Here is a 22,858-nt window from a genome sequence, read left to right on the forward strand (position 1 = left end):
AGTAGTGTACACGTATCCAGTAGCTTGCAGGTGCAGGGTACAAGAAGGAAAAGTTCTGCAAGATAGATACCTGCAAACTGATCATGCTCCTTCAGTTTCATTGCGCATCTTTTCGTGTTAATGCGTTACACAGTGAAACGTCAATAGTGTACATGTATCTTATCTTTTCTTTCATGGCCTCACTCACTGGCAATCCAGTCCCATGTCTGAATGAGTGCAGGCAGGCTAGGCGGCTGACTCTAACAGCAGTCATGTACTGTACAATATTTACTGTATATGTGCAATTGACTGAGTTTGATAGAAGGGAGGAGGGAATGGGTGAGCTCTCGGTCTCTGGTGCTATGCTGGTCTGTTTCTGCTGCTTGCATGTTCTCTCTTAAGTCATCAAAAAAAAGGTCAGTAATAATTCTGTTTGACTGTGCTGTATCTGTGCACGATGTAGTTTATTACGTAGAGCATTACCTCTGGTGTAAGCCACTGTAAAAGAGAAGTATAACCAACATCATTTAATCCAAAGAATCCGTCTGACCCCCCCCCCCCCCCCCCCCCCCCCCTCACTCCCTATTTAGGTGTGGAACCAGAATGGTCGTATCCCTTACATCACGTACGAGTACACCGTCCTGAGAGAGTCCCTGTCCCCCGTCCCTCAACCTCCCGTCTACACTGGCCCCGACAGCACCGCCCCAGGGGTTTCCGTGGAGATGGGCAGTATGGTGGCCCCCAACGGGAGCACGTATGACAAGGTGGCCCCTGAGACCCAGAGGAACCAGGTGCTGAAACAGGGGGCCAAGGCGGCAGGGGCCGAGGGCCAGAAAGGCCAGGAGACCAACGAGGTGTATGAGGAGACAGGAGCCATCGACTGTCACCAGGACAGCCCAACCCCACCACAATACACAGGTAACACCAGCATACTAGAAACCAAAAAACCAATACTATAACCATAACACAAATAATCCTAATTATACATTACCCCAATGCACAAGTGATTAATGCAGGTAACTGGGAGGGAGGGAGGGTGGGTGGGAGGGAGGGTGGGAGGGAGGGAGAGAGGGAGGGTGGGAGGGAGGGAGAGTAGTTCTCGACGTGCAGACTGTGCAGTTCTCCCCCTGAACTACTGTATGTATCACCATATAAATCAGTTCACCACTCAGATATCAGATGAGATAAAATGTTGTTTTAAAAAAAAAAGAGAGTCCTCGCTGCTGGCCCTTTGGAGTCCTGCATTATTAACAGGAATATATACAAAGAGGAGCTGGGGGAGATTAAAAATTCAGAGAGCTCTGGCATTTTCTCCTTTTTTTAAATGGCTGCATCACAAACATGAGTGGTAATGAGTGCAGGCCGACCTGCCTGTACCAAGCTCTCAGACAGCCCTTCCACTTAGACTGTGGGTCAGCTATGCAGGGAGTTTGGCCATTGGGTGAGACCGAGGCCCTCTACTGCCTTAAGGAATATGTTGAAAGGCTTTGTGTGCTGTTTTGTTGTAGTGCACAAACTGCACATAAAACTCCTCTTTTATTAAAGAAGCACCAGGAGTTTTTCCTGACCACATGACCAGGAAACACCTCTGGTGCGACTTAGTATAAGGCTTTCTCACGCGTTAATAATTTCTCTATCTTTCCACGCCCTTCTTGTTATCCCAACAGACGGCAACAGCAGTCACACAGGTAGTGTAGCAGTCCCTGCCCCGGCAGCCAGCAGGCCTTTAGAGGAGGGGCCAGACTCAGAGAACCTCATCTGGAGAGTCTTGCTGGGCGAGCAGATTGGTCCAGATGAGCTGCTCACTAACATCTCAACCAATCAGCTCCTGACGAAGGGAGAGGGAGTGTTCTCGTTGGAGGTGGACTATAGCAGTGTGGAGCAGGGAGGCCTGTTCCCCCTCAACAGCTCTCTGGGGGAGTTCAGTCTGGGCCCACGGAGGAATGATACTGGAGACCTGCTGTTCCCCAACAGGACGCTGCTGACGGGGATGAGGAGCAACAATCGCACCAACAGAACCAGGTAGAGTAAGGAGGGATCCACACAATGTTGAGCAGAAGTAAAGAGGAAATGTTGGCCCAACGTCAGCTTGCTATCTGGTATAGGAACCCATCCAAACAATACCACTTCAGAAGCCCATCCACAACCCCTATGGTCTTCCTCTTCCACCTCTAATACTCTTCACTTAGTGATGCTGCTGCTGAGGGGTTAGAGTGAACAATACAGACCCACTGGGCACACACTGGTTGAATCAACGTTGATCCATGTCAATTCAATGAAATTACGTTGAACCAACGTGGAATAGATGTTGAATTGACGTCTGTTCCCAGTGGGGAGTCCTTCTCTCTCTAAGTAAGGATCGAAGTGAAGAGCTGTGACGATACCAGTATCGCAATATGTTTTCCATGGAAAAAAGGAAAACACGAAGCAGACCTAACTCTTTGGTCCTTTAAAAGCCTGCTTTGTAAAATATAGCTTGGAAAATATTTACATGTGACTGTGGATGACAACATAATGATGTTTGTTTCCAACATTAAGGCTGTTTTCCTAAAGAAGTTAAATTCGCTTCGTGTTCTGTTTCCTTACCACGATACTGACGCGTATCGCGATATTGGTATCGTCCCGGCCCTACTGGAGGCCCGGAGCAGAGGGGCATGTAAAAGGGCTGGATATTCTTGTCAGGAAAAGGGCCCATGCTGCTGGCTGGGCTGGCTGGGGGAATGGAATGTGCTCCAGGCTGGCTTCTGGCCCCATCCATCCCTTACTTCTTTTTTCTTTTTGAGACATCCAAAGAATCACATGGAGAGGAGACAGCCAAAGAATCACATGGAGAGGAGACAGCCAAAGAATCACATGGAGAGGAGACAGCCAAAGAATCACATGGAGAGGAGACAGCCAAAGAAGCACATGGAGAGGAGACAGCCAAAGAAGCACATGGAGAGGAGACAGCCAAAGAATCACATGGAGAGGAGACAGCCAAAGAATCACATGGAGAGGAGACAGCCAAAGAATCACATGGAGAGGAGACAGCCAAAGAATCTCATGGAGAGGAGACAGCCAAAGAATCACATGGAGAGGAGACAGCCAAAGAATCACATGGAGAGGAGACAGCCAAAGAATCACATGGAGAGGAGACAGCCAAAGAATCACATGGAGAGGAGACAGCCAAAGAATCTCATGAAGAGGAGACAGCCAAAGAATCTCATGAAGAGGAGACAGCCAAAGAATCTCATGAAGAGGAGACAGCCAAAGAATCTCATGAAGAGGAGACAGCCAAAGAATCTCATGAAGAGGAGACAGCCAAAGAATCACATGGAGAGGAGACAGCCAAAGAATCTCATGAAGAGGAGACAGCCAAAGAATCACATGGAGAGGAGACAGCCAACGAATCACATGGAGAGGAGACAGCCAAAGAATCTCATGAAGAGGAGACAGCCAAAGAATCACTTGGAGAGGAGACAGCCAACGAATCACATGGAGAGGAGACAGCCAACGAATCACATGGAGAGGAGACAGCCAACGAATCACATGGAGAGGAGACAGCCAAAGAATCACATGGAGAGGAGACAGCCAAAGAATCACATGGAGAGGAGACAGCCAAAGCGCAGGGCTGGCTGGGGTAGCATTCCATCATATTTATAATTCATGTTGGCTTCCCTGCACTATGTCCATACACCGCTTTGCCAGTTCTCCTGCCAGAGCCCCATAAAACACATCACATGACACACCCTGTCTTCCCCTGCCCTGGGGAGAAGAACGGATTGGAGGAGAAGAAGGAGAGGAGGAGGAGGAGAAGGAGGGGGACAGATGAGAGGAAAAGGAGGAAGGGAAGGAGGAGGAGGAGAAAAATGGGATACTGCCCACTTAAAAGCAAATAATTCAAGGTATTTGCGGCAAAGTGAAAAATATGACTGGGAAGAAACATACTGTCAGACTAGTCACCTCTAGGGATAAATGTGCAGGAATTAGTCACAGTTGCACTGAGATATGCCGGTTAAGAATGATTCAAAGTTCCTGTGTATTTTCAAATAAACATCTCTGCTCTGGCTATAAAAAAACCCGCCAGTGATATGACAAGAATGTTCATGTCACTTTTATGTGAATTAATGAAAAACAGAATGTCGCTGGCTGTTATGATTTGGAGGGTGAGGTGAATCAGCCGTGTGTGTGTGTGTGTGTGTGTGTGTGTGTGTGTGTGTGTGTGTGTGTGTGTGTGTGTGTGTGTGTGTGTGTGTGTGTGTGTGTGTGTGTGTGTGTGTGTGTGAGAGAGAGAGAGAGCTGGGGTTCAGTGGGTTTACTGTGTAAGCCTGGTCATGTCTGGTTTGACAGTGTGAAACATTGTGAAAACCTTATTGTCATGTTGTGTTTGACAGAACTAATCAGAGGTTCCTGCAGAAGAACTTGAAGCTGAGCCCTGCAGACATGTACCGCTGGAAACTGTCTTCTCAGGAACCCTGCTCCTCCACCTGCTCTATAGGTACACACACACACACACACACACACACACACACACACACACACACACACACACACACACACACACACACACACACACACACACACACACACACACACACACACACACACACACACACACACACACACACACACAGTATGTATGAATTAGTTATGAAATTGTAAGTTGTAATTTCTGCTGCAGGAGTATCAAAGTCCTTTGCCATGTGTGTTCGCTACGACGGCGCTGAGGTGAATGACATGCACTGTGACACTATGACCCGACCTGAGCCTGTTCATGACTTCTGCATTGGGAGGGAGTGTCAGCCCAGGTATGCACCAGAAAACAACACACTGAGAAAGTACTTAAAGGACTGTTTACGAGTCGGACGATTCTTGAAGTGATGCAAAATTCTTTGAGAGCAATGTTTGCCTCTTGGCCATTACCATTTTATTTAATATTCAATTTCATTTACTTCAGAAGATATCTAATTGTGCCTGAACTCTGCTCTATTTGCATCCCCTCACCTTCAGGTGGGAGGCGAGCAGCTGGAGTGAGTGTTCTCGTACCTGTGGTGAGGGCTTCCAGTTCCGTCTGGTGCGCTGCTGGAAGATGCTGTCCCCCGGTCTGGACAGCTCTGTGTACAGTGACCTCTGCACCCTGGCAGAGCTGGAGAGGCCCCTGGAGCGCCGCGCCTGTAAGAGCCCAACCTGTGGCCCCCAATGGGAGGTGGCCGAGTGGACTGAGGTGGGTGGAGCTATACTGTGGGAGGAGTGGATGGTGGGACAGGGGTTGGGGGTGTGTGTGTGTGTGTGTGTGTGTGTGTGTGTGTGTGTGTGTGTGTGTGTGTGTGTGTGTGTGTGTGTGTGTGTGTGTGTGTGTGTGTGTGTGTGTGTGTGTGTGTGTGTGTGTGTGTGTGTGCGTGCGTGCGTGCGTGCGTGCGTGCGTGTGTGTTGTATTTGCCATGGTAGTTCCAATGGCAGGTACAGAAATGACTGAGTAGGAACACTATAGTAGCTAGATTGTTGCATCCTACTGTTTGAGCAACTGTAGGTGATATTGAAGGTGAGTGTGTCCTCTCTCCTCTTTCCTGTACAGTGTCCAGCGAAGTGTGGCCGCAGGGCCCAGGTGACCCGGGAGGTCAGGTGTTCAGATGAAACCAAGTCATGTGATCCCCTGACCCGCCCCCTTAACACCAAGAACTGCACAGGCCCGCCCTGCGAGCGCCAGTGGACTGTGTCAGAGTGGGGGCCGGTGAGTACACTACTTCCACTCATTACTACATTTCTATGGTACGTTGATGACTGATACAAATAGTGATTGCACTGGCTGTTTCTCTGGATCAGTAATACAATGTGTTATTGCCGTGTCATCCCCGTTGAAACTGTGACCTCTGCAGTGCTCTGGGTCGTGTGGCCAGGGGAAGATGGTACGTCACGTGTACTGTAAGACACCAGAGGGCCGTGTGGTGCCTGAATCCCAGTGCTCTCCGGAGAATAAGCCCCTGGCCATCCATCCCTGTGGGGAGAAGGACTGTGCCCCACACTGGCTCACTCAGGACTGGGAGAGTGTAAGGCAACTGGGTTGTTTTGTTGATGTTCTGTTGATGTTCTGTCAGATGTTTTATTGATGTTCTGATGATGTTCTATATATGGTTTCTTAATGATCTGTTTGCGTCCTATTTTGACAATGTTACCTTGATGTTCTCTTGATGTTCTGCTGGTGTTCTCTTGATGTTTTGACAATGTTATCCCAATGTTCTGTTGATGTTCTATATATGTTTTCTTGACGTTCTCTTGGTTCGAGATTCATTAGCTGAGAGCAGTCTTTTTTTCCTCTCAGTGTAACACGACATGTGGCCGCGGTGTGAAGTGGAGAATTGTGCAGTGCGCCGGCATCACTGCTGGGAAGTTCCAGACCCACGACGACGAGGCTTGTGGTGCCAGTAAGAGGCCAGAAGACGAGAACACCTGCTTCGAGAGGCCCTGTTTCAAGTGGTACACCACGCCCTGGTCTGAGGTGAATACCATTTCAACCATGACATTGTTCACAAAGGCAGTCGGTCACACTCACCTGCTACAAATATCATACCCCCAAGATATGTTAACCTCTGACCATTACAATAACAGGGGACGTTAGCATTTTGTGGGGGGGGGGGTATGATATTGGTGCTGCTGTAACGTTCTAACTCATCATTATTCACAATTAATTCAGAACTATCCATAATCATGGTAGCATCCACATTACTGTAGAGTTGTTTAGAAACAAATTATATTCTTTTACAATAAAAGTGACTCCAAAATGACACAATGCATCATTTATCATTCGTTTCTATTTGGCACAAGAGGATAATCTGAAACACAACCAAAACAAATAGCAAATCGATCCAACATGTTTGTAGAGTCACAAGCTTGATGTTGTCATTGGGTGCTAGGAATGTGGACCGAATACTAAACGTTTGACTAATTTAATACACACATAAGAGAACTTGTACCAATACTTTTGGGCCCTTAAAATGGTGGGACTATGTATCATCACATTAAATCTGACAACCTGCACTTTTTTTAACCTTTATTTGACTAGGCAAGTCAGTTAAGAACACATTCTTATTTTCAATGACAGCCTAGGACCCGACAGGTTTTTACCTTGTCAGCTCAGGGATTCGATCTTGCAACCTTTCGGTTATTAGTCCAACGCTCTAACCACTAGGCTACCCTGTCGCCCACTTTAAACTCATATTCATTGTATCATTTCAAATCCAAAGTGATGGAGTAAAGAGCCAAAGCAACAAAACATGTGTCACTGTACCAATACTTTTGGAGCTCACTGTAGATGGTGTTCTATTAAAGACAACAAAATCATCCAATCAAATTGTATTTGTCACATGCGCCAAATACAATAGGCGTAGTAGACCTTACCATGAACCGCTTACTCACGAGCCCTTAACCAACAATGCAGAGTTTTCAAAAGTAATTAAGAAATATGTGCTAAATGAGCGAAAGAAATAAGAATAACACAATACATTAACAATAAGAAGACTTTATACAAGGGATACCAGTACAGAGTCAAAGAGCCGTGCTGCTGTGTTCATTCCCCAGTGCACTAAGACATGTGGTGTGGGTGTCCGGATGAGAGACCTGAAGTGCTACCAGGGCAGGGAGATCGTGAGAGGTTGTGTTCCAGTGATGTAGCGCTATTTCTTTTTGGTGAGGGAACGCAAGTTTCTCAAGTTTGTACCGGCAAATGTAGACTATTAAATATCATTGTAAACTAAGCAAAAAAAGACATTTTCAGGACCCTGTCTTTCAAAGATAATTCGTAAAAATCCAAATAACTTCACAGATCTTCATTGTAAAGGGTTTAAACACCGTTTCCCATGCTTGTTCAATGAACCATAAACAATTAATGAACATGCACCTGTGGAACGGTCGTTAAGACACTAACAGCTTACAGACGGTAGGCAATTAAGGTCACAGTTATGAAAACTTAGGACACTAAAGAGGCCTTTCTACTGACTCTGAAAAACACCAAAATAAATATGCCCAGGGTCCCTGCTCATCTGCGGGAACGTGCCTTAGGCATGCTGCAAGGAGGCATGAGGACTGCAGATGTGACCAGGGCAATAAATTGCAATGTCCGTACTGTGAGAAGCCCGAGACAGCACTACAGGCAAACAGGACGGACAGCTGATCGTCCTCACAGTGGCAGAGAACGTGTAACAACACCTGCACAGGATCATTACATCCGAACATCACACCTGCGGGACAGGTACAGGATGGCAACAACAACTGCCCGAGTTACACCACACAATCTGCACAATCTCTCCATCAGTGCTCAGACTGTCCGCAATAGGCTGAGGAAGGCTGGATTGAGGGCTTGTAGGCCTGTTGTAAGGCAGGTCCTCAACAGACATCACCGGCAACAACGTCGCCTATGGGCACAAACCCACCGTCGCTGGACCAGACAGGACTGGCAAAAAGTGCTCTTCACTGACGAGTCGCGGTTTTGTCTCAACAGGGGTGTTGGTCGGATTTGCGTTTATCGTCGAAGGAATGAACGTTACACCGAGGCCTGTACTCTGGAGCGGGATCGATTTGGAGGTGGAGGGTCCATCATGGTCTGGGGCGGTGTGTCACAGCATCATCGGACTGAGCTTGTTGTCATTGCAGGCAATCTCAACACTGTGCGTTACAGGGAAGAGATCCTCCTCCCTCATGTGGTACCCATCCTGCAGGCTCATCCTGACATGACCCTCCAGCATGACAATGCCACCAGCCATACTGCTCATTCTGTGTGTGATTTACTGCAAGACAGGAATGTCAGTTTTATGCCATGGCCAGCGAAGAGCCCGGATCTCAATCCCATTGAGCACGTCTGGGACCTGTCGGATCGGAGGGTGAGGGCTAGGGCCATTCGCCCCAGAAATGTCCGGGAACTTGCAGGTGCCTTGGTGGAAGAGTGGGGTAACATCTCACAGCAAGAACTGTCAAATCTGGTGCAGTCCATGAGGAGGAGATGCACTGCAGTACTTAATGCAGCTGGTGGCCACACCAGATACTGACTGTTACTTTTGATTTTAACAGCCCCCCCTCCCCTTTGTTCAGGGACACATTTCCATTTCTGTCATGTCTGTGGAACTTGTTCAGTTTGTGTCTCAGTTGTTGAGTCTTGTTATGTTCATACAAATATTTACACATGTTATGTTTGCTGAAAATAAATGTAGTTGACAGTGAGAGGACGTTTATTTTTGTTGTTGAGTTTAGAATAGGCCTATGCATCAAATGCATCCTCAAATTGCAACGTCTGCCTATGCCCACGCATATTGTACATTTTTAATAAGCTCAAACGTTAAGTTAGGCATACTGTGGGAATATGCTTTTACATCTTCTGGAATGACTGTTTCGTGGGTGAATTAAAGCAGATGGTGATAAAAAAACTATTAGCGTTGCTTGTGGGCCTATTTAAAAAATAATCTTAGCATATATCCTGCCTAGTGGCGCACTCTGTTAAGTTTTGGCCACATGAGGAAAACAATTACACTATTCAGCTTCAGATAAGAAATGACTTAGGAGTTGTTTTGGCTGTAACATTTTATAGGCCTACTATCCTACAGTTGAAGTCGGAAGTTTACATACACTTAGGTTGGAGTCATTAAAACTCGTTTTTCAACCATTCCACAGATTTCTTGTTAACAAACTATAGTTTTGGCAAGTCGGTTAGGACATCTACTTTGTGCATGACACAAGTAATTTTTCCAACAATTGTTTACAGACAGATTATTTCACTTATAATTCACTGTATCACAATTCCAGTGGGTCAGAAGTTTACATACACTAAGTTGACTGTGCCTTTAAACAGCTTGGAAAATTCCAGAAATTGATGTCATGGCTTTAGAAGCTTTAGAAGAACATTGTAGACCTCCACAAGTCTGGTTCATCCTTGGGAGCAATTTCCAAATGCCTGAAGGTACCACGTTCATCTGTACAAACAATAGTACGCAAGTAAAACCCCATTGGACCACGAAGCCGCCATACCGCTCAGGAAGGAGACTAGAGATGAACGTACTTTGGTGGGAAAAGTGCAAATCAATCCCAGAACAACAGCAAAGGACCTTGTGAAGATGCTGGAGGAAACTGGTACGAAAGTATCTATATCCACAGTAAAACAAGTCCTATATCGACATAACCTGAAAGGCCGCTCAGCAAGGAAGAAGCCACTGCTCCAAAACCGCCATAAAAAAGCCAGACTACGGTTTGCAACTGCACGTGGGGACAAAGATTGTACTTTCTGGAGAAATGTCCTCTCATCTGATGAAACAGATAGAACTGTTTGGCCAGGATGACCATCATTATGTTTGTAGGAAAAAGGGGGAGTCTTGCAAGCCGAAGAACACCAACCCAACCGTGAAGCACGGGGGTGGCAGCATCATGTTGTGGGGGTGCTTTGCTGCAGGAGAGACTGGTGCACTTCACAAAATAGATGGCATCATGAGGCAGGAAAATTATGTGGATATATTGAAGCAACATCTCAAGACATCAGTCAGGAAGTTAAAGCTTGGTCGCAAATGGGTCTTCCAAATGAACAATGACCCCAAGCAAAGTTGGGGCAAAATGACTTAAGGACAACAAAGTCATGTTATTGGAATGGCCACAAAGCCCCTACCTCAATCCCATAGAACATTTGAGGGCAGAACTGAAAAAGAGCATGAGTCCTACAAACCTGACTCAGTTACACCAGCTCTGTCAGGAGCAATGGGCCAGAATTCCACTCAATTTACTGTAGGAAGTTTGCGGAAGGCTACCCGAAACGTTTGACCCAAGTTAAACAATTTTAAGGCAATGCTACCAAATACTATTTGAGTATATGTAAACTTCTGACCCACTGTAAATGTGATGAAAGAAATCAAATCTGAAATAAATCATTCTCTCTACTATTATTCTGACATTTCACATTCTTAAAATAAAGTGGTGATCCTAACTGACCTAAAACAGGACATTTTTACTCAGATTAAATGTCAGGAATTGTGAAAAACTGAGTTTAAATGTATTTGGCTAAGGTGTATCTAATCTTCAGACTTCAACTGTATATGCTATTATATTCAGTTATGTTATGTAAAATGCTAATTAATCATTGTGATCTTGGGAAACATTGATTCAGCTTTGATCTAACTTTACTATACGAGCACCGTTGTTACATTTACATTTAAGTCATTTAGCAGACGCTCTTATCCAGAGCGACTTACAAATTGGAAAGTTCATACATATTCATCCTGGTCCCCACGTGGGAAATACTCTGTTGTGAGAAGTGATCATCTTCTATTTGTATTAATAGTAAGTGATGAGTATGACTACTCGGTGTAGGGAACAGATCTTGATGAAGGTTATTTTAAGCGATTTGAGTGACTTTCTAATTGTGGTGCTGAAAGAACAGCACCGTAACCAAGTGGTCACATATTGTTCTGGGTTCGACTGCGCAAGAGGGGGTCCGTGGAGTCTTATGAACATCAAGGCAGACACGCCGTGAAGTTGGATCCTAGATCTTGTTGGTGTAATGCGGTGGATCAGTTTGTCTGCAGCACTATATCCCTGGTATAACCCTGGTATAACCCTGGTATAGTGCTGACGTATGGTCTGTTCACTCCCCAGTGCACTAAGACATGTGGTGTGGGTGTCCGGATGAGAGACGTGAAGTGCTACCAGGGCAGGGAGATCGTGAGAGGTTGTGACCCCCTGACCAAGCCTGTGGCCAAGCAGACCTGTGCCCTGCAACCTTGTCCCACTGAACCCCCAGGTACGTAAGCAAAAGCCTGGTCCCAGATCTGTTTGTGCTGTCTTGCCAACTCCAATGACCATAGGACTTAGCAAGACAACAAACAGATCTGGGATCAGGTTATGTAAGCAGCAAATCACTCTGGCAACTTTAGGAGAGTTACAGTCTAGTCATAGGCAAAAGTCAACCGCGGAAAACAGCATGTTTAAAGCACTTGTTTTTAATTGTATTATTTAAGTCCACCTCTTTCTTTCATAACAGCCTAAGGTCCTAAGCATTTAGATTGTGGAGGTAAAAAAGGCATTGATTGATTAATTAATAAGTTAATTGATAGGTTTATCATTACAGTATTTTCGGATCGTGATAAGGCTACTTTTTCCATATCATTGAACATATCAAATATGTCTCTCTGCCATGCAGATGAGAGCTGTCAGGACCGTCCCACCACCAACTGCTCTCTGGCTCTGAAGGTGAACCTGTGCAGTCACTGGTACTACAGCAAGGCCTGCTGCCACTCCTGCAGGGCCCAGCACGCCTCTTAGTATTGCCTAACACCTACAAAACCTTACCCTGCAGCTCTCCAACCCCCAATCCCTACCCCCTACTTCCAGCAGACCCCCACAAGCCCCTTACCTCCAACCACTGCAAACCCATACCCGCAACCCACTTACTTCCAGCCAAAGAGCCCTCTACCCCAGACTACTAGTCGACAAACTACCCCCCAGTAGGTTACTCTATTACTCTCCAGTAGGTTACTCTATTACCCTCCAGTAGGTTACTCTATTACCCTCCAGTAGGTTACTCTATTACCCCCCAGTAGGTTACTCTATTACCCTCCAGTAGGTTACTCTACTACCCCCCAGTATGTTACTCTATTAACCCAGTATGTTACTCTACTACCCCCAGTAGGTTACTCTACTACCCCCAGTAGGTTAGTCTATTACCCTCCCGTAGGTTACTATATTACCCCCCAGTAGGTTACTCTATTACCCCCCCAGTAGGTTACTCTATTACCCCCCAGTAGGTTACTCTATTACCCCCCAGTAGGTTACTCTATTACCCTCCAGTAGGTTACTCTACTACCCCCCGTAGGTTACTCTACTACCCCCCCAGTAGGTTACTCTACTACCCCCCCCAGTTGGTTACTCTATTACCCCCAGTATGTTACTCTACTACCCCCCAGTAGGTTACTCTACTACCCCCCAGTAGGTTACTCTACTACCCCAGTATGTTACTCTACTACCCCGCCAGTAGGTTACTATATTACCCCCCAGTAGGTTACTCTATTACCCCCTGTATGTTACTCTACTACCCCCCAGTAGGTTACTCTACTACCCCCCAGTAGGTTACTCTACTACCCCCCCCCCCCAGTAGGTTACTCTATTACCCCCCAGTATGTTACTCTACTACCCCCCAGTAGGTTACTCTATTACCCCCCAGTATGTTACTCTATTACCCCCCAGTTGGTTACTCTACTACCCCCCAGTAGGTTACTCTATTACCCTCCAGTAGGTTACTCTACTACCCCCCCAGTAGGTTACTCTACTACCCCCCAGTATGTTACTATATTACCCCCAAGTAGATTACTCTACTACCCCCCAGTAGGTTCCTCTATTACCCCCCAGTATGTTACTATATTACCCCCAAGTAGGTTACTCTACTACCCCCCCAGTAGGTTACTCTACTACCCCCCCCAGTAGGTTACTCTACTACCCCCCCAGTAGGTTACTCTACTACCCCCCCAGTAGGTTACTCTACTACCCCCCAGTATGTTACTATATTACCCCCCAGTAGGTTACTATATTACCCCCCAGTAGGTTACTCTACTACCCCCCAGTAGGTTACTCTACTACCCCCCAGTATGTTACTCTACTACCCCCCCAGTATGTTACTCTATTACCCACCAGTATGTTACTATATTACCCTCCCGTAGGTTACTCTACTACCCCCCAGTTGGTTACTCTACTACCCCCCAGTAGGTTACTCTACTACCCCCCAGTATGTTACTATATTACCCTCAAGTAGATTACTCTACTACCCCCCCCGTAGGTTACTCTTCTACCCCCCCAGTTGGTTACTCTACTACCCCCCCAGTATGTTACTATATTACCCTCCAGTAGGTTACTCTACTACCCCCCAGTATGTTACTATATTACCCTCCAGTAGGTTACTCTATTACCCCCCAGTAGGTTACTCTATTACCACCCAGTAGGTTACTCTACTACCCCCTAGTAGGTTACTATATTACCCTCTAGTAGGTTACTATATTACCCCCAGTTGGTTACTCTACTACCCCCCAGTAGGTTACTATATTACCCTCCCGTAGGCTACTCTATTACCCCCCAGTTGGTTACTCTACTACCCCCCCCCAGTTGGTTACTCTACTACCCCCCAGTATGTTACTCTATTACTCTCCAGTAGGTTACTCTACTACCCCCCAGTAGGTTACTATATTACCCTCCAGTAGGTTACTATATTACCCCCCAGTTGGTTACTCTACTACCCCCCAGTAGGTTACTCTACTACCACCCAGTAGGTTACTCTACTACCCTCCCGTAGGCTACTCTATTACCCCCCAGTATGTTACTCTATTACTCTCCAGTAGGTTACTCTACTACCCCCCCAGTAGGTTACTATATTACCCTCCAGTAGGTTACTATATTACCCTCCCGTAGGTTACTATATTACCCCCCAGTTGGTTACTCTACTACCCCCCCAGTATGTTACTCTATTACTCTCCAGTAGGTTACTCTACTACCCCCCAGTAGGTTACTATATTACCCTCCAGTAGGTTACTATATTACCCCCCAGTTGGTTACTCTACTACCCCCCCGTAGTTTACTCTACTACCCCCCCCAGTTGGTTACTCTACTACCCCCCCGTAGGTTACTCTACTACCCCCCCAGTAGGTTACTCTACTACCCCCCCCCAGTTGGTTACTCTACTACCCCCCCAGTAGGTTACTCTATTACCCTCCCGTAGGCTACTCTATTACCCCCGCCTCCAATAGGTTACTTTACTACTACCCCCCCCCAATAACTCTATTACCCTCCAGTAGGTTACTCTACTACTACCCCCCCGTAGGTTACTCTACTACTACCCCCCCAGTAGGTAACTCTATTACCCTCCAGTAGGTTACTCTACCACTACCCCCCTCCCAGTAGGTTACTCTACTACCCCCCAGTAGGCTACAGTATATCTAAAGGGCCTGATCCAAATGAGAAGGAACACTAGAATATGATAAAGGCTTCAGTCTGAACCACAACCACACACCTTTCTTTCAGAGAGGTTGTCAGTTGGGCACATGCAAAGAACGACACCCTGAAGTACTAAGAGTCAAGGGGGATAGATGAGAGAGCAAAGAGTGAACTGGTGCGTCTATTTGTGTCTTTTGAAGAGAGAATCCTACCCCAGAAATCTCTTCAACCATCGCTGTCATTGCTCCAAATATTAACAACCTATCAAGAGAAGGGTCCACACTGATGTGGAAAGATATATTAAATTATTTCCTGGTTGACTATACTGCATGTCTAGTCTGAATTTAAGATAAATATTGACTATGAATATTATTTAATTATCTTTTAAATTAGTGTGTGGCACAGGAAAGGTGTCTATACTGAGTGTTATCCTTAACTATGATATCAGAAATAGTACAATACAGTGTAACTGCCCCATTTTAGTTTTTATTATTGGGCCCATACTGCTATTTTTTGCAGAACATACAATTTATTTATTGCTCATCACACATGATTTTATCAATCATGGCATATAATTCATGAAGTTACTAAATGCCAGGTAGTTAAGTGTGAATGAGAGAGTGAATTTAGAGGTTAAGACTAAAGACATATGGTATGGCCATACAGTTATCCCATTCATGGACTGAAATATTCTTGACACTTGAAAAGGTTGAATTACATTGAAGAGTTTGTGTCTCATTTTTTACAATATATATCTAGTGTACTGTTTTTGTGTAACTGATACCTCTTTGTACAAAGAAGTAATCAGCTTTTGTACTGTTGTTAACTGAAGTCCTCAATGTATTTACCTGTATTTCGATTAAAAACTGTAAATTATAGCTGTTTCTTTGATTGATTTGTTGTGTTCAGCATACAAAAAACATGCACAAATTGTTCTATCTGTTTATTGTTGACGCTATTTGTACAATGTAAAACGCTGTATTCCACATATGGTTCATCCATAGTAGTTGATGGGAAATGCATATACCAGGACCTGATGCCACCTGCTGGTTTCTGTATAGGGCTCTCCCTCTCACATTTACTGCTGAAATAAAACACAAATATCCAATACACCAAGAAGACAAAACACTGTTAAATCAAACAAAACATGCCATGTTACATTTTTGGGGGAAATCAAAAAGGGTTTGGCCACCCATACTTGCCAAGTAAACAGTACACACATTACTAGAGCAACCAACTCAATTGACATACACTAACTTTTTATTGTGGAACTTGAAGTATATGACTTGACAATTAGCTACATGAAAATCACTTCAAATATATATTTAAACATATTTTCCCTTTAAGTTTGAACCAAATGAGCTCTTAAAATAGTTAAGTTTCCTCTCTATTAAGAATATATTGAGAGGACACTCAAAATTTAAACAAAAACACTTCAGAGGATTTGAGAATCAGGCTAATGAGACTAAGATATTAGGGTTCTGTCCTTATTTTAGCAGCTTACAGTAACTTATGTGTCATCACCTATACATAAACCCCAAGAAAATGTACAGTACAGATATCACACAACATACACAGTTATTACTATGCCTCGGAGGTGGCACCACAGGTCCCAGAGTGGTGCTGCGATTCTTTTTTTCCTGGGGCCCACAGTTTTTCCTGATATGGTAACCTAACGAGGTACAACTCTGGACCTTATATGGTATGACATGATTCATCACTTGTATAAAAAAAATAAAAAAAAAGGTTTAATATGGGCTATGATGAGAGCAGCGTTTTCTAATCAGGTCACGTTTTTAATAACCAGGAGAAAAATAACCTGGCCATGGGGAGGATGAAAACGCTGCCAAATTGCAGCAACCTGTTCATATGAGTTATATTTTAAAGCTAGACTAACAGGGGTTTTCTCTACACAGACATAGATACAGCAATATGATTGGATAATAGAACTCACAGGGCTTAGCTTGCTTTATGCAAGTTTGCATTGTGGAGGCCTGCCCTCTGCAACTGTAGGCCTAATACAACATTTAACTCACAGTCTATGTCAGCTAGTGTGTTTATTCGTTACTTCCGGTTAATCATTTTGGATAGAAAAGGTCTAGGCAGCCCAAGTTTGAATATAAACCAAATATGATCCCGTTCACATGTTCTCCTAACACAAACAAATGGAGCAATAAATACATAACGTTTCCGCTTCGTTTACCCCGGCCAGAGGTAGACCAACCGGCTGGCAGATGGCGTTATTATTCCTTGTACGTCGTTTGTCATCTGCGTCCAACAGGAATGTATTCAGCCGGCTATACACTTGTGTCCCCTGGCCATTGGCTCGTACATAAAACATATTTTTTTCAGGCTGCAAAGGCGTCAGTTTCCTCGTTAACTAGCTTTAATGCCGAGCCGGCAAAAAAAAAAAAAAACATTTTCGAATGGCTAATGCTACTTCCTGATGTTGTACACAGCGTTCAGCCAGGGGTACGCAACCGACTGTTGTAACCTGATTGGCTGAACATCAGGAAGTAGCATCAGCCACTCTAGCATGGTGGTGAAAAATGGTGTTTTATTAACAGGGTGGAGGGTTATTAAGCTAGCATATGGAGTTGTTTTAATACGGCCATACCAATGATCGTTTAGCTATTTGATTTAGAATTGTAAGACCTCTTAAGGTATCCAAAATATATATTAAAAAAAATATTTGATGAAACATTGAATTTGGCCTTACTGCTATTAGCCCATAGAAACAGATTCACTGCATGGGACAACAGATAGTCCCCAAAAAATCAAAAGGAAGTTTGTTCTGAAGTATATCTGAGAGATATAAGAAAGATCAGGAAACTATTTATATATTTTTTACACCTATTTAACCCCAGATTTTAGCCACTAAACTACTCCCATATATACTTCCATTCATTTTTTAAACTTGTACCGGGTACCTTCAGGCGAGGCTTGTGTTCGTCCGAGAGCAAAACAAGAAGGGGTCATATTATTGTGTTGGCCAAACCGCTAAAGACGTTTTCGTGAGAAGACCGATTTTCGTGATGTCTCATGGTCTGACAAACACCAAATCCTGCTGTAGCTCTGCCACCTTTCACCGCAGATGCGGAAGGGCGACATCGGCGAATGTGGTGGATTGAAACGCATCCAAAGCATCCAAGCAAATCTATCTAGCTTAAACAGATGGATTTTGATGGGGATTTTGATATTATGCTAATTACAATTTTGCCGTTGGAAATCGACTCGAGGGGGTTAAGGGGACACACTCTTTTCACGCTCCTTCGATACAAAGTGATTGTCATAGCAGGATAGGAGAGAATTTACGCGAACCCTTTTCCTAACCTTTGACCCAGTCTCATAACTTTCTATGGTAATTATCCTAACCTGCTGTGTATGTTCTCCTAACCTACTACGAAAACATCAATTCTTTATAGAAGTGGCGTGAAAAGAGTGTTTCCCTTTTATTAAGGCAGTACGCATATTTTTCCATTTTTTTCCAGGCGGCTCACCATTAAAGCTAGTTATGGAGGCAATCAACGCCCTTGCAGCCTGAATGTAGGACAAATTAAGTAAAAAGAATAATAGCACAATTTGCCGGCAGGTTCAGCTAGGCTAGAGGGACAGAGTGTTTGCAGCTGTTTGCAGCTGCTGTTGTTAGTAGCCTACAGTTGACCAGACTGAAGAATCGTCTCGCTTCCATGCAATACAGCATGTCAGATTGCTAATGTTCAGGTGTAGGCTGCTACAACATTTATGTAGACTTTTTGCTTGTGTCTGTCGGGAATGATATGTTATCACATTTGCTAATTAAATACTGAGGAAAGTGAAGCGTGCCTTGAGCTTTGTGCCTGGCCTAACCTAATGTAGCAGGTGTAAAAGAAATGCCTGAGCGGAGCTCCGGTTTTCAGCGGAAAAGGAAGCTAGATTGAGTTAGCTGTATCCCCGAAAACTGGGTGCATCCGGTTGTTGGCAACTCAGCTGAGGGTGTGCCAGGCCAGCGCGACCTTTGATTTCCGTTCATATTTTTTGTCAAGACACTGCAGCAGCATGGCGATGTGAAGGACAGAGAAATTGTGAGCGAGTTGATAAATCATGAGGCAAATCGGTCTAAAAAAACTGCACTTTGCCCCAATGTTTTTACGCTTTTCTCGTCAACATATTTTTGTAAACAAAATCAAAGGTTGTGGAGCCCTGCCACATCTGATAAAAAAAATGCTGGTGCAAATGCCAGCTCGCCACACGTTTTCCAGCGGCCCTGTTCTGCCAGCTTCTCTTGAGAAAAAATGTCTCCCTCACAATCACAGATCCTGTATGCTGCCTATGATATTAAGCCCTTTTTAAAATACTGTTCATGTGCTTCCCCACACACAAACACACACACACACACACCATGTCCTTGCTGTGTTCTTGCTGTCTGAATCATAATTCTCTAATGAAGACGAGCAGACACATTGCATCAACATACTGACAAATTAACCTGTGAAGTGAAAGCACGACGTGAGAGAAAAAAATGCTGAATTCAGGACTAGGTGTCCATACATATACACGTGAGACCAAAAAAAAAACTCTTTACATCGTGTGAGTGAGTGAACGTACCCATCGATTTGGTGAGGTGGAAAATATCTACACTAAGTAAGAGTTAAATCAAATTCCCTCCAGACAGGTCAGGTCCCTGACATTGGTCCTCCCAGCCACCAGGGGGCTACACGTCAGTGCTGACACTGTGGCTGTGGGTGACCACCTCCCTCATGGTGACAGAGCGGATGAGATTGAGCTTGTGGTTGAAGCTGGCCAGGTCCATGGGCAGGTCCAGCTCCTGCTGCTGCACAGTCCTGTAGCTGAAGCGCTCGCCACCGTTACGCAGCCTCTCGGAGGGGTGCTGCAGGTAGAAGGGCAGGGAGTAAGGCGTGCAGGAGGGGCAGAATGTATGGGAGCGTGTCACTGGTTTGCGAACCAGGGGCGGAGTGTAGACAAAGACGGGCCCGTTAGGCTCGGAGGGGGGCGTGGTCATCACGTCGAGGTCCCCGGCCGTGTGTACTGGTGTGGGGAGAGAGGACATGGTGGTGAGGTCCGGTTGCTCCTCCTCCTCCCTCTCTGGCTCCTCCCTCTTACAGCAATAATACTGCAGAGAAACATATGAAAGAGTGAACAAGCTGGTCGCCATAAACCCTGAGCATACATGCACTTATCATAGCTAAGTTAGACAAAACTATAACCTACCTGCAACCTACAGTAGCACAGTACTGCAACGATAGTCAGTAAGATGACTGTAGCTAGAATTCCACCACAGATAACCACTGTCCCGGCTGACATTCGAAATCCTCTCCATTAACACTCTGCAGGAGAAGAGGATAGGAGGAGAGATAGATTGAAAGGGTGCTTAAACTTACATCATCTGTCAGTTATGTACTGTAGATTTGTATCCTTGCCAACAGCCCTCATTGGGAATCTGATGTTGCTGCTTTTAGTGATCACTTCCACTCTTTGAATCAAAGGACTGGCGATAGTGCAGTAATTGTCTATTCCTTCAGATCATCTGGTCAATTTAAAGAATCAAAATGGTGATATTGCCATTTTAGTGTAGGAACTTTTGAAGAAAAAAAAACGCCTGGAATTTCAGCCTGTTCAGGTGGGATGGAGTTTTGGCCCACAGCATGACATCACAATCTGATCTGATTATTCTGACCAATGACCAGTCATGTTTTATTTGCATATGTGTCCTACTTAGAAGGGGTAAGTGGGGTTGGCTCTAGAGTCTAGAAGATCCTATCCACCAATCAAGGCTGTTTATGTTAACATATTTAAATGTGCATCAACACGCCGAACGATCACACTGAGCATTTCAAAGGCAAAAGGAGGCTCAGGGAAATAAATTATAAAAAATATGTTTTAAGTTATTTTCATGAAATAAACCCACAGTGAAGTATTAGAGATACAGTAATGATTTAAAAATGAAATTGAAAAGACTGCATGAGTGCTTTATGCTATTTCACAGAAATACAGTATGTACATTAGAGGGGATATTGAAAAGCCATCGATTTACTAGTTTAAGAGAGAAAATCAAGCTCAAATCCAATGGTTTACGCAGAGACATGGTAAAATAACTGTGGCATATACTATAAATACACACGGTTGTATGATTCTTAAATTAAATCATATCCTCCTGATATCCTGAGTCCATCTTAGTTTGCTTTCCCTACTGCTGAGACTGTTAGATACTGTGGGAAAGGTTCTTGGAACGTGTCATTGGGACCATCATGGAATAATGCATGGGAGTTACACAGCAGAAATGACATCAAACCCAGAAATAGCCCCAACACTAAGGCAGAGACAGAGAAAGGCTCCCATGTGAATTTCAATAAGACACTTGTTTTCCATCTGATTCTCACCTCCTACTAAATAAAAGCAATCAAAGCCCAAAACAACCACTCAGATGTAATATTAATCAGGAATATTGTAGAAAATTTCATCAGACCAAAGTAGTTATGGACCAAAGTTAAAGATGCTTGATGCTGTAGATGTATGGACTGTTCTATTGAGTGTCCCCTGCTCAGGTAAACGTTCATGGAATGGTCACTTCTAAAGCAGTTAGAAGTGATATGTGATAGGTTTGATAGTCAAACTCAGCTGGTATCTCATCTGAATAGCTATGAAAGACTAGCTTGTATGTAGAGCTACACAATTCCTCGCGATGACCACACAGATACTGTATTCTCTAACAGAAAAATGGATAACCTTGCTGAAGATATCTTGTGACAGATCAGGAAAATGGTGGCCACCACAAACGCTCAGTCCATTATTTCTCCTATCCTCCCTGAGTGTGGCAGCTCAGCTTGCCACATCTCTCAGACCTAAGCACCTCATCAGCCCCAGGGTCCAGAATCAACCCAACATATTGCATTCTGTTCTCATGACGACCTGGCATGGACATCAGTGTCCCTGAGCGTAGGGAGACATTTTCACCCATAGATTCACCATCAAACACAAAACACTGGCCAAAGACATGCGGCCAAGACTCAAAAGGTAATCATGATCCACACTGTAGAACACACAATTACTTTCACAGTAGAGCTGGCATTGTTGTATTGACCATGGCTCTCAGATTGGAACCTATTGAAATAGATATTTCTGAGAACAATCTCTGACATGACCTCTAGAGACTGTAAAGACATTCGACCGACTCTAAGTCAATGGACAGGCTTTTAGACTTGGTATTCTATCATCAACTAACCATGAACGTTTCCCTAAGACTGACAAAATGCTATTTCGTTGGAGAAAGTTCAATTATTTATTTGTTCAACAGATTTCTACAAGGCATATCTAACCACCGTGAATAATTGCAGTGTTGAACCATTGAAAACAACATTTCTAAAACCTCCACAGCACATTACAGATATAGGCTATAACATTAAATAATCGCTTGGTCCAAGACAGAGTTGCATATCCGGGCCACGAGTGAAAAATATCCCCCACAGGCTACGCACTTCAGCCAATCTACCAGTCTGCACAGAGTTGCTTTAGGTTTTAACCGCACGGCTGCATGGAGAGCATATCAGCACCATGGACAGCCGCTCAGTGCCCAGAGCACGCGACCAGTGAACTGGATTGATCAAATACATGTCGTATTAAATGATCATGATAGCCTAGATAGTCTCTTTCACTCTCATGACACGTTTCACTTTCTATCTCTGTCTCATCGGATCTCTTTATCTATCCAGTTTCATGATCCAAACTTCGGTCTTCAAGATACCCCTTAGTCCACGTACAGTTATTTAAAAAGGCCATAATCACCAGAATATGAAAGAACAAAGAAACACAAACTTTACTCAATATACAATAAACCAAAAAGAAAAGGTTTTTATAATATGCCCAAATTAGCCAAGCTTAGCCAACTCCATGAGCACAAGCAACACGGTCAATTAATTTTGTTAAAACAAAGACCCTAGACCAATCAAACTACTTCATG

General features: G+C 44.5%; 2 protein-coding genes across 6 annotated transcripts in view; one reads left to right on the forward strand and one right to left on the reverse strand.

Moving 5' to 3' along the window:
- adamtsl2 (ADAMTS-like 2) overlaps positions 1 to 13,061 on the forward strand; it is a 43,804-nt gene extending 30,743 nt beyond the window's left edge. For all 5 annotated transcript variants that reach the window (XM_055886412.1, XM_055886411.1, XM_055886414.1 and 2 more), the window contains 10 exons: positions 570 to 897; positions 1,647 to 2,001; positions 4,353 to 4,456; positions 4,640 to 4,766; positions 4,969 to 5,182; positions 5,534 to 5,689; positions 5,835 to 6,005; positions 6,278 to 6,454; positions 11,581 to 11,725; positions 12,125 to 13,061. In XM_055886412.1, the coding sequence (XP_055742387.1) occupies positions 570 to 897; positions 1,647 to 2,001; positions 4,353 to 4,456; positions 4,640 to 4,766; positions 4,969 to 5,182; positions 5,534 to 5,689; positions 5,835 to 6,005; positions 6,278 to 6,454; positions 11,581 to 11,725; positions 12,125 to 12,246 (1,899 nt within the window). In that variant the 3' untranslated portion in view covers positions 12,247 to 13,061. The remainder of the gene's footprint in view (positions 1 to 569; positions 898 to 1,646; positions 2,002 to 4,352; positions 4,457 to 4,639; positions 4,767 to 4,968; positions 5,183 to 5,533; positions 5,690 to 5,834; positions 6,006 to 6,277; positions 6,455 to 11,580; positions 11,726 to 12,124) is intronic.
- A 2,770-nt stretch (positions 13,062 to 15,831) lies between these two features.
- Positions 15,832 to 20,222, reverse strand: LOC129826094 (protein FAM163B-like). Its single transcript, XM_055886417.1, has 2 exons — positions 20,113 to 20,222; positions 15,832 to 20,014 (listed from the first exon to the last, which is right to left on the reverse strand). The coding sequence occupies exons 1-2, from the start codon at positions 20,203 to 20,205 to the stop codon at positions 19,595 to 19,597; spliced, it is 513 nt and encodes a 170-aa protein (XP_055742392.1). The 5' UTR covers positions 20,206 to 20,222; the 3' UTR covers positions 15,832 to 19,594.
- Between the last annotated feature and the right edge of the window lie 2,636 nt (positions 20,223 to 22,858).

Source organism: Salvelinus fontinalis, chromosome 28 (genome assembly GCF_029448725.1).
Source record: "Salvelinus fontinalis isolate EN_2023a chromosome 28, ASM2944872v1, whole genome shotgun sequence".
Taxonomy (NCBI): Eukaryota; Metazoa; Chordata; class Actinopteri; order Salmoniformes; family Salmonidae; genus Salvelinus; species Salvelinus fontinalis.